Genomic DNA, 15,901 nt, shown 5'->3' with positions numbered 1-15,901 from the left:
ATAACAGCCTGTAGGTTAAAGTGTTTTGGCAGGTAATGTAAATTTTCGGATTTTGTTATGACAAAAAAAGGGAGTCCAGCGTGCCAAATGTCTTCTGTGATCCACCTTTAATGATCAAACCTCTTCTGTGCTCACTCCTTTTCCATATCAACTCTTAGTTATTATCTCTAATTACTCCTTCCTTCATATACAAGTGTTCTCCCTGCCATTATGCTTAAGTTACACTGACTACAATGTGCGCACTACAGAATATTTATGGAGGCTTTGTTCAAGCCTGTCATTATGTGACTCAAGAACATTCATCAAACCATGAATGCTCATTTGTGTGTGTTATGTGTTCCAGATTTCCAGGTGGAGGTGCAGCTTGATAGTCTTAAGCACAAGCAGAAAGGTGCAGTGAAGAGAGCTCTCTTCTTGGATTCCCAGCAGCCCTTGCTCCAGAAGAGTGTGAGAGTGCGGCACGGCGAGCGTGTGTGCAGCCACACCAAGATCTACCTTCGAGTACGACCTCTGTGGTTCAGTGGTTCTAATAATTGTCTTAAAAGCATGAAACTGTAGCTGTAATTCTTTGATGATGATACTGATTTGTGGGTCATTCTTGTTTACCGTCTTTCCATCTTGAGCACAAATTGAATTTGATAAAAACTCTTGTTTGTGTTTCTTTAACTGCAGGATGAGAAGGAGTTCAGGGATAAACTCTCCTCTATTTTTGTGGCCTTGAACTTCAGCTTGGATCCAAAGGCTGCAGCTGACTCCCATGGCCTGCGACCCATCCTCAACTATCAGACCACCAATGTCATTGAGCAAAAGGTACTATTTACGTCCACAGCCCTTGTCCAATCAGAACAGCTAGCTTACTCTGGAGTGATCTACAGGGCTGCTAAAATTAATGCATGACTGAGAAATGTTCACTAATATTGTACATGTGGTTCTGAGACAGCTTGAGCTCATTCTCTCTCAGCTGATGATAAGAAATCCAGCGCACTGATTAATCATTCCTTGTATCAGTTGCCAACTACTCGCTGACTCCCCTGTCCCTGATGAAAGACTGAATCTGTTCTTTTTAATGTACAATTCTAAACTACTCCACTGGGAAGATGTCCAGAGGATCTGGAAAGCTGTTTTCAAAATGAAAATGTGAGGCATATGCACAGTGGAGTGTTTTCCTGTCCCAGTTGGAATAGTTTCTTGGCCTGCATGACTACGCAATGCAGGTGACTCAAGCACTGAAGGATGGTTAATATTTCAGGGAGGGGCACAGCCAGACGTCTTGCCCATCTGGTTGAAATCTCTCGGCTTTTAGCCAGCTTTCCTCTGGCAGTGAGTGAAGCTGGCTAAACGTGCAGGCAACTTTTCAGCTGTGGCACAGCATGTACCACATGTGAGTTTAGCAACAGCTACCAGATTGGAGCATTTGGAGAATGGCAGTCAGTGTAGTTTGATCTCTTTCTCCATTTGTTTCACTATCCTGTTGTGCTTCTTTTTCCTGTTAGACCCTGTCATTCATGTCCTTCTTAGATATCAAAGCAGTTGGGCCTCTGAAAGATGTGGTCCATTGCTGAACCAAGACCTTGGGCTGAAATATCAACCTTAAACCTGACAAAACCCTTTTTTTTTTGCCAAACATCTAAAGAGGGCAAACTGAATCTGTGGATATCGGTGCACTGGGAGTAGTGTCAGATGGCCAACATATTTCGTTAATCTTGTTTTATACTGTGTGAATATAAGAGTGAAGGGTGACTATTATACCACAGCCTTGGCCTAGATCAGACACATGATGCCCTATTGATTTCCACATATGCTTTGAGAATGTGTGGCAGCCTAAGTAGCGCTTCATTGACTCTGCCAAGTTCTTACACTGTTCAAGCTGGAGTGAGAATGAGAGATGGCTGATGTGCTCGGTGCAGTCTCACTTTTTCTCATCTTAACATATCCCACATGTATCTATGAAGAGCTATGGCTTTACAATGGGATCATTAATTGCCGTTGTTCTCAGATCTTGTACACAAGCATCCATTTGTGGAAAACCAGGGAAGAGTTCACATGTTGCCACCTTTTTAGAACTTGGACATGGTTGAAATTGTGAATCAATGGCCTCATTGTTGTTAAAATAAGATCATCTGACCGAAAGAGTCGAACTTTGATTAATGGGCTGTGCTCATATTGCCAAGTTTGTGTTTGGAGGATGTTTGCCCTCATTGTGTCACATGTTGATGTTGTTGTTCAAGCGCAGCGATGATACTGCAAGAGTTGTTTTCCTGGCCTACACGCGCACACACACACACAGACACACACACACACATACAGACATGAGCCAGAGAGCATATGTGGCCAAGTTAGCATGGTGGTTACCATGGTGTCCATAATTAGAGCCCCTGGATGGTGTAATGACAAGGGGGGTGCTTGACTCCCTCTAATCTCCTCCTCTATTTCTATTTATTATCCTCATCGTCATGAGCATCATCACACTGTCACAGTCGCAGTGGGATGCATTTTAGCAATCCGCAGGGCTTTCCCTGCCGCTGCCCTGCCACACGTTCAGCGGTCATCCACTTATCCAGCAGTGTTTCTGTTCCTTTCTTCTCTTCCTCTCCGCTGTAATCTCTGAAGCCTCACTTCTGCTTTCAGGTCAACACAGATATCCTATGTCTCAGTCAGTTGCTCTGGGCCGTTCCCTCCTCTCCATATGATCATACAGCACTGCGGTTCGCTGGGTGCTGTAGTGTGTGGTGAAAGCGCGGTTTGCCACATGGTGCTGTGATGTGGGACGCTGGTGAGAGCTGGGAGCCGGCAGCTTTGTGCTCAGCTTCACAGGAGTATCTCCTCCGGCATGAGCTCTGAGCTTCATCGTTTTCTTTCTTTCTTTTTTTTTCTTTTACATTGTAAACAGAAAGCATGTGTGCAGCAGGACAGCTGGTTCATGGGACTGTGTCTGCGCCTGTCATGACCTCACCAAGTCAGTTAACGTCCCTCTGAGCCACAGCGTTGTGTTTAAGTGTCTGATGTGCAGTGATGATGCCTTGTAAATAAGGGGGAGTATCGCAGCCCAGGTGTGTGTTGGGTGGTGGTCGGAAGACGGAGGTGGAATGCATTAGTCACACCACATGTCGCATCTTGCTACATTCATCCTGTTGTCTCCCTTAAACAGACATCTGATTTATCTTGTGTCCTTAATTGTCCTCACGTGTAAAATACGAGTGCTTTCAGTCAGAACCTACTGTGTGATCATGATGATCTGCAGCCTCTTATTAAACTTGTATCACTCCCACTGTGTATCTTTTAGGCTCAGATTCTGCTGGACTGTGGAGAGGACAACATCTGTGTTCCTGACTTGAAGCTGGCAGTTAACGGGTGAGTCTGTTCATTTCCTTACATATTTCTAAAAATCCCAGAGCATATGGATTTCAGGAAATAGACTAGAATTCAGTGGATAATACATAGCAAACTCTGAACAGGATCACAGACGCTGAACTCTTCACCTCCACTCTACAAATAGGACCTTGGATTTGCGTGCTAAAGCATAAATACAGCTGTTTTTGTTGTTCTGCTGCTTTGTTTAGTTTAGCATACCAGAGAGTGAGTGTTAATAGCCAAGGTGTTGCGGTACAGTAGAGATGCACCATCGCTGCAGGTGCTACGACTAACAGTTGAGGGGAAAAGACACAGAAGATGAAAGGGATCTGCTCGTCTGCTTCTTGAGCCGTCAGGAGCACCCGGACTGCCACACTTTGATTCAAGAAATCTGTTAGCATTTTCCTCAAAAATAACAGCCTCCCTGATACTCCCTTCTCTGCTCTGTCATTTTGATTTCACATTCCTATATTTATCTCCCATCTGCCTCCCTTTTCTTCAATGTATGACTGATCCATCGCATATGGAATAACCTGCTGTTAAAGTTTGCGCCCCATCCAACAGAAATTGAGCCGCAGAAATTAGCGCAATTTAAATTATACCTTGTTGTTTCTGTCTGCTCTGCAGTAAATTATGGAGCCTAATAGTAGTTTGAGGGATTGACGGGATGGTCGTGATTTAGTGGAATTTCAAATGGAAAAAGTATTCACCATTCCTGCGCTGCTGTTCCTTCTATTCCACTGCCAAATCACACAACCTGTCTGACCAAAGGTCCCTCAGGGAAGTTTTAAGGTTTTGCGGTGTTTTCTAATTTTGAGCCTTTGTTTAGTTTTTAAAGTGCGATGCCAGCTAGATTCAGACTACAGTCGACTCGTAGGCCAGCAGAGGATCAGCTTCAGAAGTCTTCTCTCCCTCTTGCTCTCCTGCTTTGCTTTATGAGAACGGGCTGTAATTAAAAGCGTCTGTGTGGCCCTCCATATGGAAATTCTCATTGTTCTTAGCTGTGGAGAAAGGTGGAGGGAGTGAGAGAAAGCAAGGAAGGGGGAGGTGTTTTACAGCCCTGTGCTCTGTTGTACAGCATGTATGACTTTACTACCACATTGGAAAAATGTTCATTTAATGTGGGGGGCTTTGTGGGGTGAATCTAATTGGTGCTTTTTTTGTAGCCAGGCTCTTTAGAAAATACTTATGCTGAACACGAATCCTGCAAATTTATTAGTTTAATCAAATAAATAACAATTTGTGGTCCATTCTACTGCCACAGCACAACTTCATCCATATTTCTTTGTGTAAGAAAATAAAACGTTGTCCCAATTAATCAGTTTTTCTTTGGTTGGTCTTCAGTGACAGGAAGGAAGTCTACCTAGGTGATGACAACTCGCTGACCCTGACTTTCAACGCCAGGAATGAGGGTGAGGGAGGGGCGTATGAGGCAGAGCTCTATGTGGTTCTGCCCCCTGAAGCTGACTACAGTGGTATCGCCCGGAATAATGAGGTGAGTGGAATAACCTTAAAACACAGTGAAAATAAGACATGTCCTGATCTGAACTCAAAGACTGGGGTCGGCATTAATCATGGCATTTTTTAAATGATCATATCAGCAGGAACCTAAAAGTGATCTTTTGTTTAAGTCCACTCTGACACAGGTGTCAGAGAGGGAGAGCACAATTTGCTATAAGATGCTAGGAATGCACATTTTGAATTGTTTTCTAAATCAGTAATCTTGTGCTTTAACAATCAACGATATATTAATCAATAACACAAATTGAGCACAATATACATTTGTCCTGTGCTGAAAGTTCTGTTATAGTAAACAGAAATATGGTTTGGGCTATTGAAGTGACTTTGTTACATATTCCAATTGTGGGAAGCACTGTCCAATTGCTCATGGCTTGTCTTGCACATATGGGCTCTAGTCGGAGGACATTGAATGTCATTGTAGTCTTTGTCATGGTGGCCTGTCGCTAGCTAAAACCTGCAATGCTTTCTGCTTGCCAACGCAGAACTGTCTTATTTCCAAGTGACTACCTCGTCAGGTCATTACATTATTTAACAGTAAATGGCTCCATCTGGTGCAAACAGTTACTACAGCTAATGCACAACATATTTTCTGATGTGCAAGTAGAAAAAAAGAAGTTTTGCTGTCTTCTGCAGCCACACTACATTCCAGACAGTTCTCCACCAGACCATTACAACAAGGTCCATGACCACTTATGCAGCATTAGGGAACAGCTAGGTGCATTGCAGAACTTTTCACTTGTCAAACATATACACTGGATTCATTTTAATTATGTGAATGTACTTGAAGTGTGTATTATCTAGAAAAAAAAATGTATTGACAGATGCTAAATATTAAATGACTTGAATTGGGAGCAAACAACTTCATAGAGACAACTCTGATGAAAACCTGCAACTTTTGGGGACTAATATGTCTCTCAGGATTTCTTTTTTTTTCTGATGACCGTTCTTTGCGGTGGTTCGACCAGTCTGTCCTCTTGTTTTCCAGAGTCTGGCCCAACTGACCTGCAGCTATGAGACAGAAAACCAGACCAGATACCTCAGCTGTGATTTGGGCAACCCAATGAAGTCTGGTACTAATGTAAGAACACTGATGTCTTCTAGCTGTTTTTTTTATAGTTATTTGTCATTGTTTTATATATATATTTTTTTGCTGTTATAGGATACAGGACTGTATCTGAAGTACATTTAGTTGTAATACTCAGATGACAAGTCATGGTCTGTTGCTGTTTTTTGGAAAAAGCTGCAGCCGTCTGCAGGTTGGGTGTGAACAGCACAGGAAAAGTTAGCATGTGTCAGGAAATGTTGTGACAGGAAAAACAGCCTCCATCTGTGCCCTCAGCTCCCTGCTGGGAAGAGTTCCCCTTTTAATGATTAAGTCACAAGCTGGCATGCTTTTAATAGATCTGCAGACAAGCTCGACCAACTACATGTTAACTGGGAGTGACAGGAAATGTTTTTATTGTATCTGCTTATTTGTTCTTTTAAAGCTCTTAGATGACAAGATTATTTAACTTGTGTGAGTCAGATGTAGCTTATAGAAAGGTAGATATGAGTGAGATGTAATGTGCCACTAAAAGCCAAATACATTTGAAATTGTAGATGTAAAAAGTACAAAACAAGACCCAACGGAGACACATTTTTGTTCTGTTCGAGTATGTAACATCAAGTGTACATTCAGTCAAGTTAAGGCAAGGTCTGCTGATCTGTTTTCTTCTCTGCAACTTGTTAGGGAAAATCTAGAGATCTGCTTTTTCTAAAATAACTGATGATGTTAACATGTTTGAACTTTCTCTTCACAGCTTTGGGCAGGTCTGCGCTTCACAGTACCACGGCTGAAGGACACCCACAAAACTGTTCAGTTTGAGCTGCAGATTCGCAGGTACAGCTTGATGTGAACATACAGCAGAAGCTCAAACTGTTTTATAAGTGCTGAAAAAGCATCCTAGTACACTGACTACTAGGTAAAATGTTCAGGTGCTTGAGAATTTCCACTTACTGTTACTTTATACTCCCACTCTACTTCATTTCAGAGTCAAATGTTGTATTTTCTGCTCAACTACATTTATTTGGCAGCTTTAGTTACTAGTTAGCCATAAGATGAAGATTTTACATAATAAAATACAACACACTGCTGAAGATTAAACAAGTGATTTCCAACCTTTTAGGCATTTGACGTCTTATAAAAAGCTGTGTACAATCGGGATCACATTTCAGATGTTTATGGGCTGTTAACAGCTCAGACAAACAATGAATTTCTCTCTTAACTTCTCACATTGTTTCTTTTCAATAAATGTTCAAAAGATCCAATATTTCACCAGAAATCAGGGATTAGAGAAACAGTTCAAAAACGGAAAACAGATTTGTTGATCAAAACTATTTTTTCCTCTTTCTTCTCACATTAATTATCTGATTTATCTGCTGTACTTGTATATACAACTAGATATAAAGAAGTAACAGAGACATGATGTTGATACACTGATATATTATTGATCAAATGATGTTATATATAAAAATATATCAGTCAGAGGGACCAAACCGGTACTTCTACTTTAATATTTTAACTGTATCTTGCTGCTTATACTTAGGTAAAGGATCTGAATATTTCTTCCTTCCTGATCCCCACAGCTTTCAAATGACATCATATAATGGGAATCTTTTTCTTCTATTCTTTGTTTCCACAGTAAAAATGAGAATAATTCCCATAGTGAGGTTGTGCCCTATAAGCTGGAGGTGGTTGTTCAGGCTGATGTCATTCTGCAGGGGTGAGTTGAGTGTTAGTATTCCCTCATTTGAACTTTTGGAACTTCATTAATTCTCCAGCGCCTCCCTCACATTTTCTCCTTTACTTTTTCAGTGTGTCTCGACCTGATAAGGTCTTCTTTCCACCGGCCAACTGGAAGGTGACCAAAAACTATGGGATGGAGCAGGACGTTGGGCCTGCAGTGGAACACATCTATGAGGTAATCAGCCCTGGTCTTAGCTGTGCAGACTCATTGGAACTCAGCAGATTGAGCTGGAAAGCAGATCCTACTGTTCAGGGAAAAAAAAAAAGTCAACTTCCCAGAGCAGCAAAGAAGGAAAACCAAAGAAAATGTTCTCCAGATCACACAGTGTGATTTAGGTTGTGCAGAGCTACCAATTTGTAGATTAAAGAAATATGTTGGATATTAATGTTTCAGCATGGGAAAGAAATCTGTTGTAACCTCGCAGCTTTACTGCTGCTATAACTAATTTAAGAAGCAGTCAAGGCTGCTATTGAAGTTTCTGTCTTGATTCCTTTTTCCAGCTGGTGAACAATGGTCCCAGTCAGATCAGCCACACCTTATTGGAGCTGCACTGCCCTCTCAGTGTCCAGGGTCAGAGCCTCTTCTACCCTCTGGAGTTCTCCACTGAAGGCCCCATCAACTGCACTTCGGACAAACACATGAACTACCGGAACCTCAAAGTGAGTGGCTCACATGCACCTCTCAGGGTCAAATGAGGCAAAACTTAGACAGTGCAGATCTCCCAGATTCCCATTTGTATTCTCAGCAGTTGGCCCACACCCACCTTCTCCTCCCAGCGTCTCAGCCCCACCCCGGACACTTACCCCACCCCTGCTTTGAAGTCGCAGCTCTTCCCTCTTCTCAGCACAGCTTGATGAACCACCTCACCCAGCGATACACTCTCATCTTCGAAATTCAGCAACACCTCCCTTATACCAACTCCTAGCTTTGGGGTTTTTTTTTTTTTTTTTGGAGTGAAACATTTCAGCGAAGTTGTTTGTGTTTACATTTGAAGCTTGACAGATGTTGAACAGAGCTGTGAGTGCTCATCCATCTTAGCTGTGTTCTAATGTTGTTTTTTCCCCCTGGTGAATTGCTAAGTATGGTGTATTTCCACGGGAATCCATGAGGAGTGGAGCTCACATGCTTCTGATTAATGACAAAAAGCCTCCGGGTCATGCTAACGTTAGGTCCTGTATTGACAGAGAGGGTGGTGTGCTCTTCTGCCTGCTGAGGTCAGTGTCTGTGTTGTTCTAATGGGTGTTTTTTGTGTGTGTTTTTGTCCTGCTTTAGCTCCAACGTACATCCACAGAAGCACCTATTCTGGCACTGAAGGCCAGTGAGCACCGTGTCGAGAGGAGGGACGTGCACAAGAATCCGCTCGCTCATTTGACTAACCTGGTAAGATGCTTAAGGAGGGAATTGTCACATCCTATAAATATAACAAGCTACATGCATGAATGAACAGGTCAAAAGGTGATGTCTAATGTAATAGATGACTGAATGGTGACTTGAAAGTGAGGGAATGAGGAAGTTGCAGCTCTGAGAAAATGTGGTAATGCAGTTAAAACCAAGAGTTGGGACTAAAGTTTAAAACAATATATTGAATTTTGTTGCCTCAAGTGTTCAAATCTGGATCTGTTTTGGTGACAGCGGCTCTCCTTCTACATGAGGCTCCGGGGACTGGGTAATTAGGTTATGATGTCGTTAAAAGGGAGGGGTCAGAGGGCACAGGCTTGTGCCGTTGTGGTGATTAACATTAAAGAGCCTTTAGTAGTGGTGGAGGGGTGGAAAGGCTGAGATGACATGAGACATGGGAGGCTCTTTTGCCACTGATGCACTGCTTGCTTCACAGAGTCTCTAATTTTTTAGCTCTGGGTGTTATGAGTCCCCCGAGTCCCCAAACACTGGCCCTATTGATCCACCCAGCTGCAGGTAGCTGCTCTATCTGCCTCCATCTGTGGATACCTGCCTCCACTAAAGAGATCTTTGTCCATGCACCAGTCTCCACTATGCACTGTGTTCATTTATCAAGCATGTCCAGTGACACATTAGAATGAAGGACTCCATTCTCTCCTTTCCCTTGCGTCTGCAGTTTTTTTTTTTACACCCAGGAGGACAGACGTCTCCATTCAAAGTGATTCTTGATCGAAGTGTGTTGGTGTTTTGCAAAGCTTAGATAAAGCTGTTAGCGAAGGTGATAGTGTGAGAATTTAAAATGACCTGCTTCAGCTTTGAGGAACTGAATGATGCAGAAAGAACAAAGGACTGTTTTTTTATTGCCTCTAGTCAAATCTAAGAATATTTCAAAATTACAACGATGTGTTGAGAAGTGTTTAACATTCTTTCAAATGCTGTGCGGTAGTTGCCCAAAAGCAGGGGAGTACAGACCACTTTCAAACATATTATCAATATTGAAAATGTAGGTTGCGGCTTCTTTTTAAATGATTAAATTATATAATTGGTTTTTTATTTTATGTTGAAAGTCGCCTGATAGAACACTCCTAAATAGTGTCTGGTCATTCTTTGGCTCCCGTCACATTTTTCCTCTCTGTGGGCTCAGTTTTCCACTGCAATATAAAGTTCTGCACATCTGTGGAAAGAATCCAACTATGGCAAGAAGTGAGTCAAAAATGACTTCTGTGCAGTATAACACAGTTAAAATGCTATAAATTTGAAAAGAGGAAAAAAAAGTAGATTTTTTTTGCTAGCTTATTTTACAAAAATTGAAAAAAACCTGCAATCAGTATGTACACATTTTTGTAACTGCCTGCAGATGTTACCAATATTGGAAAAAAGGTGACTTTACATTACAGAATATAGATATTTTACTGCTCACATTTTTAATTTGTCTGTGTACTTGTCTCCTATCTGCTCGGTGTAAACACATCCTGCAGTTCAGCCTGGAAGTCCTTCAGCTTTTGTCACATGATTGTTGGTCACAGCTGAGTCAATATTGGCTATGTGAGTGCATTGAAAAGCACACAATTTTATAAGATTTTTATAGAATCTGGTTATGCAAACAGTTCATTTTGGTAATTTTTTAAAAAAGAGACCTGTAGAATAAAATGATTTTGATGGAATATCACAATTTTAGGCTTAGGTTTGGTTAATTTACCAAACTTATTAACATATCAAACTGTAATTTGAGAGTTTATTAGGCAGTGTGAAAGCCACAAGTACTAAATCATGGATTACTAATATTTTATAACTGCATTATTATTAAATGCAAATGATAAAGTTTTTTGTTAATTTGTAATGACTGATCTGTAAAACATTAGCAAATATATATTTGCTGTTATTAAAGTCATCAGTTGCAACTTATACTAATTTAAACACACAAACAGGATCTCATATCAGAAAGGGGAGAGAATATTGTATATTATATTTCATGAACAGTGTGTGATACGTGCCCTCATAGTATTATTTGAAATAGAGCTGACATTAACCATAATGTGGTCATATCAACACTCCTGAGCAACAAAATTGTCCAAAACGAAGGCATTTTGCTGGTTATATATCAAGCATCACTAGAAGTAAGTTACCAGAATCTTATTTAAAGTAATTTTCCATCAATCGACAACTTGATTAGTCAACCCTTTATTCCAGAGTGTCATCCTGTACAGCCCCTTTGCATACTGCAGCTGTGTAGTCAGGCCAGACTCTTAGTTTTTGAAGTTGTGGGAACAGCTTCAGCGACCCAATGATCCACGTCTTGACCACGTAATCCCACCAGGGAGGATATGTGGGGACTTGAGTCTGGAGCATCTTTGGCACTGGACCATTTTCATGTCATTTTCACAAACCTTTGTGGCCCCGCTGCCCTTGAAGCATCAAACAAGTCTACCGAGAGGAAGTGGACAGATACGCTCCCTGTCTGTCTGAATTCTTGTTAAATCTGTCTAAGAATGAGCCTGAAGGAACTAGGCGGGCGCTCCTCTCTTCTTCTGCTGTGTTTGCCCTGCTCGGTGTAATAAGTAAACTAATGCGCTCCCGCAGGAAACCCGCCGAAACCTCTCAGTCTGGGGGTGGTCTGGTTGCAGCACCAGCTCTAAAACAGTGTGGGCATGTTTTATAATATGTTTAATGTACCAAACTGCATTATGGGGATCTAATTAAGATTGTGTATACTGCAGTCTTGAGAAAAATGGGCCAGATTTAGTGGTTGGGCAGTAATATGGCAAGTGGTGCATGCTGCATTTTTACAGTCTCATGACATTCCTTCAATCTAATTCGAAGCAGGCGTGGAATAGGGATCATAACATTGGGCTCTTTGTTATATTTATTCGACCTGCAGCGTTAACTTGGCTTTTATATGGAATATCTGTTCTACCAGTTTTCAATTTTTCCTTCATGCTCCTCACTTGCATTTATGTCCTGTCACTTTCTTAAAGTTTTGTGGGAATAATGTGTATTTTAGATAATATTCATGCACAAAATAGATTTGAAAAGTATTTAATCAACACCTTCCTAACAGCGCTCTCTGTTTTCACAGTCTTGCTCTAATGTGGAGTGCTGGACGCTCCAGTGTAACGTGGGTCTTGTGGAGAAAGGAACTACTGCCATCCTCAAAGTGCGATCCCGCATCTGGGCCGAGACCTTCACTGAGGTTTGTGGGAGAAGAACCTTACATTACAAACTCTATACACATGTACTGTACGTGACCATGTGTTACCAACAGAAGAAAAGACTGTTGCTACACGTTTGTCTCTTCCAACTGCTGCCTGTGTATTTTCTCATGTCAGGCTTTGGCAGGAAGCAAGAAATCCATTTTCACTTAACATCGAAATGAAAACACTGAGAGTTAAAACCTCAAATGTGCGGCAAACAAGGAAAGGCGAATAGCTGCAGTAGTCAGTCACACATATTTGTTTGTGTTCACTCGGCACCAGCAGTGGTTCTAAATCAGCTGACTCTGTGCCCAGTCTCACATATTTGCCTCAACAAATGGGACAACAGTTGCTATTTGAAAATGTAGATTGATCCGGGCTGGTGTACATACTGTAGCTTGACAGTTTGCCTGTCATGTCTGAGCTGCACACAGATTATTAACCACCTCCTGCATACGGTCACACAAGGCATATGTGTGATGTATTGAAAATTCATTATCGGGTCGACACAGCTTGTCATTGGATTGGAATGCTGAAAGGGTTTTCTTGAGAAAATGCACATGGTCTGTGTCGCCACCTAGTGTGTGACTCCTGCATACATGAGTTGCTAATTTGTGATGTTTTTTTCTTTACTCAGAGAGCCTACAAGCAGTATGTGCTGGAGTGTCTGGCCACATATAGTGTGAAGAAGATGCCATATGCAATCCCACCCAGAGTTTATCCCAGTGGACACAAAAAGGTTTTTAACATCTTTACTCATTCACTTCTTTCCAAGTGGCTTACTTCATACAGAAAAATGAGCTTATTTTTTATTCTGAGACAAAGACTAATGATCATGTCATCCTCAGGTGGTGACTCCAGTGGTGTGGAACAAGCCGGATATCGAGAACTCTGTTCCCCTGTGGATCATCATCTTGGCTATTCTGGCCGGTTTGCTGCTTCTGGCTCTTCTCATCTACGTCCTCTACAGGGTGAGTGCTGCTGTGAAACAAAGGATTTTAAAGCAGCAAGTCGCTCTCATGTCTGTGTTCTGTTCTGATTCCAGCAGTTGTAAAAATGTTTCTTCTTTTCCTGCAGTTCGGCTTCTTCAAGCGATCTCTACCGTACGGCACCGCCATGGAGAAAGCACAGCTCAAACCACAGGCTGCCTCTGAGGCCTAAATGACCTACCAGAACCACAGTACCTGGCCATATGATTGCAACGGAGAAACAAGATGGAGCATGTAGAAAGCAGTTGAAGAGTTGCGCGAAAGAGAGACTACTGGAACTCCACTGTGCTGCACTAGAGGAAGACAAAAATCCAAAGATCTCTAAGCCAAATGAATGTTTTTCTTTTTCAGTTTTAATTTATGTATTTTTTCGATGGCAGGTTGGGATTGTTATCAACTAGAACTTTTCTCAATGCTTAAAGACTAACATCAGACTCTACAGCAAACAAAAGTGACTGCAAAAGAAATGCAGGCTACCTTCAGCCTGTGAATGCAGTGAGATACATGTTGGGTTTACTTCTGTGGCTTCTTGTGATGAAGAGTTCTATAATACCCTTTTAACTGCCTGTACTGGTGCTAATGACAGGATGCGGCCACATGTAGCTTGTGGCTTCCAGGAGCTGTGAATTACGCTGCCTGCTGAGGCCTGAAAGTATTCTTCTGATATCTCCTGAACACATGATTTAATTGACAGCAGTTTGGGTAGCTTTCACGTGAATTAACATGGTGTTAGTAAAGGCAACATTACATGCATAGATAGCAAAATCGGCTTCGTAGCTCAGCTTTTATAGGATTTAGTTGTTTTTTTGTTTTTTATAAAAAAAAAAGCCCTGACCTGTCCGAGGTATTTCTATGATTCTTGCTCAGTGCATGCAGGGATGGGCTCCACCACCCTGCAGCCCTGGATGGGATATATTGAAGATGCATTGATGGATGTTTCTCAACTGTTCATGAAAATGATCTCTCTCTGCCTCAGGTTGGTGGACTGTGTTGGGTAAAGTTGTTTTTGCACTCAAAGGAAATCTACTGATATTATTCCGAAGACACCAAAGACTGATTGACTGACTGACCTTCCTTTGAGATCTGAATTTGACTCCTACTGATCACTTTGTTTAAATCCTCTATGTTCGTGTTCAGAGTTACCAATGCTAGCATCGTCATTGTTGCGTAGTCGACTGGGATGCAACTGGAACCACCACAGACCTGTGACACCTCATGTAAGGCTCGAAGCAGTGTGGTGCTTCTGTCACAACGTGGTGTCCTCCTCAAGAACATTTGTGCCGTCTTAACTCCTGCTTGTTTCGGGTTTGGAAGACCACATGCAAAGCAAATGATACTTACGAGATACCACACAGTTACTGGCCATGGTGCAATGATGAAGCGAAGACATGACAATCAGCGGGGTTGCAGCTTTGATAGATGGCTGAAAACAGAAGGATCCATATCCAGCTTACTCTGTGTTACTGTGAGATACTGTATTTTTGATTGGGTAAAATGTTTAGAGTAGGAAGAGGCTGAAGTCTTCCCAGAAGCAAAAGGCTACAGGGACAAACATCAAATTGCTTTGTGTTGGTTTCTTTTGTCATGTACATCGGCTTTACTTGCCTTAAATGTAAATACTTAATGTCTGTGGGTTAGAATTAGGGTTGTGTGCATGTATATTTGAGTGAATGGTATATTTATGAATGTTTGTTTAATGCCTCCCATTGCCTAGTCCTGTTTATGCCCATCACATCTGGTAGCTTGAGATAACTGAGGTAAAGCAATTCTGCATTACTATAAAACAAAATAGCATAAATACCTCTAAGGAAGGGATAACAGCTAGGCACTGGGAACTAAATGTTGTTTGGAAGTGCAATATTTATATTCACTCTTTTTAATATTATAGTGCTTTCTTTTTGTTTTATTTGTGATTGAATTGTGACAAACCAGAACTTTGTTTTTGTGTCAAAATATGTGATAAGCACGTAGATGAAATCCTTTGTGGGCTTCTGGCTTTTCACATTTTCTCCACTTCATGTACTCACCACTTCACTGCTGGACTACCTTCCTGATCTTACCGTTTTTTTTTTATAGCACAGACTGACACAGAAACACATCCGCCAGAGCGTATCTGAGTTGAACTTGGGTATGTCGACATAGTTTGATAATTTATGTGCTCTGCTGCTGCACCTGTCCAAACACCACCCTTATACTAACCATGTGTTTTACATTTGTTTGCGTCATTACACAATTTTCATTCATCCGCTCTTATTGGATAGTGATTTACAATTTGTCAGATGGTCCACAAAATCCCCATTCGGTTATTGACCTAAATCCTTTAACACACTGTCTATATGGTTTTTTACTGAACATGTCAACCCATTATTTATAATGACAAGGGTCATTTTACTACTCCCTCCATGGTTACATCAGGAGAAGGCACTGTTATTTTTTCTTTTTTTTTTTTAACATGTCTTAGCCCATTTTTACTCTCCAGGACTTTAAAAAAGATGTTGTACATATTTATGACAAGGAGAGTGTTTTCAATTCAAATGATTTGTCGTGAAATTTCTCACCCCATATTGGGGAGACCTTTTGTGTCAGGTAGAAGGAGGCTGTTTGATGGTCAGTTTTTTACCTGTTACAGTTTGTACTTTAAATAAAATATTTTCCTTTTTACAAA

At 41.4% G+C, this 15,901-nt stretch overlaps 1 protein-coding gene across 1 annotated transcript in view; it reads left to right on the top strand.

Annotated features, from left to right (window-relative positions):
* The window catches only part of itga5 (integrin, alpha 5 (fibronectin receptor, alpha polypeptide)), a 36,731-nt gene extending 20,830 nt beyond the window's left edge, over window positions 1–15,901 (top strand). The window contains exons 17-30 of the mRNA XM_023289758.3: window positions 344–501; window positions 673–810; window positions 3,284–3,351; window positions 4,696–4,846; window positions 5,858–5,950; window positions 6,672–6,751; window positions 7,554–7,634; window positions 7,727–7,832; window positions 8,159–8,317; window positions 8,931–9,038; window positions 12,133–12,246; window positions 12,885–12,986; window positions 13,096–13,218; window positions 13,325–15,901. Of these exons, the coding sequence (XP_023145526.2) occupies window positions 344–501; window positions 673–810; window positions 3,284–3,351; window positions 4,696–4,846; window positions 5,858–5,950; window positions 6,672–6,751; window positions 7,554–7,634; window positions 7,727–7,832; window positions 8,159–8,317; window positions 8,931–9,038; window positions 12,133–12,246; window positions 12,885–12,986; window positions 13,096–13,218; window positions 13,325–13,408 (1,565 nt within the window). The 3' untranslated portion in view covers window positions 13,409–15,901. The remainder of the gene's footprint in view (window positions 1–343; window positions 502–672; window positions 811–3,283; window positions 3,352–4,695; window positions 4,847–5,857; window positions 5,951–6,671; window positions 6,752–7,553; window positions 7,635–7,726; window positions 7,833–8,158; window positions 8,318–8,930; window positions 9,039–12,132; window positions 12,247–12,884; window positions 12,987–13,095; window positions 13,219–13,324) is intronic.

This window comes from Amphiprion ocellaris, chromosome 8, assembly GCF_022539595.1.
Source record: "Amphiprion ocellaris isolate individual 3 ecotype Okinawa chromosome 8, ASM2253959v1, whole genome shotgun sequence".
NCBI lineage: Eukaryota > Metazoa > Chordata > Actinopteri > Pomacentridae > Amphiprion > Amphiprion ocellaris.
This window is presented reverse-complemented; position numbering and strand designations above follow the sequence as displayed.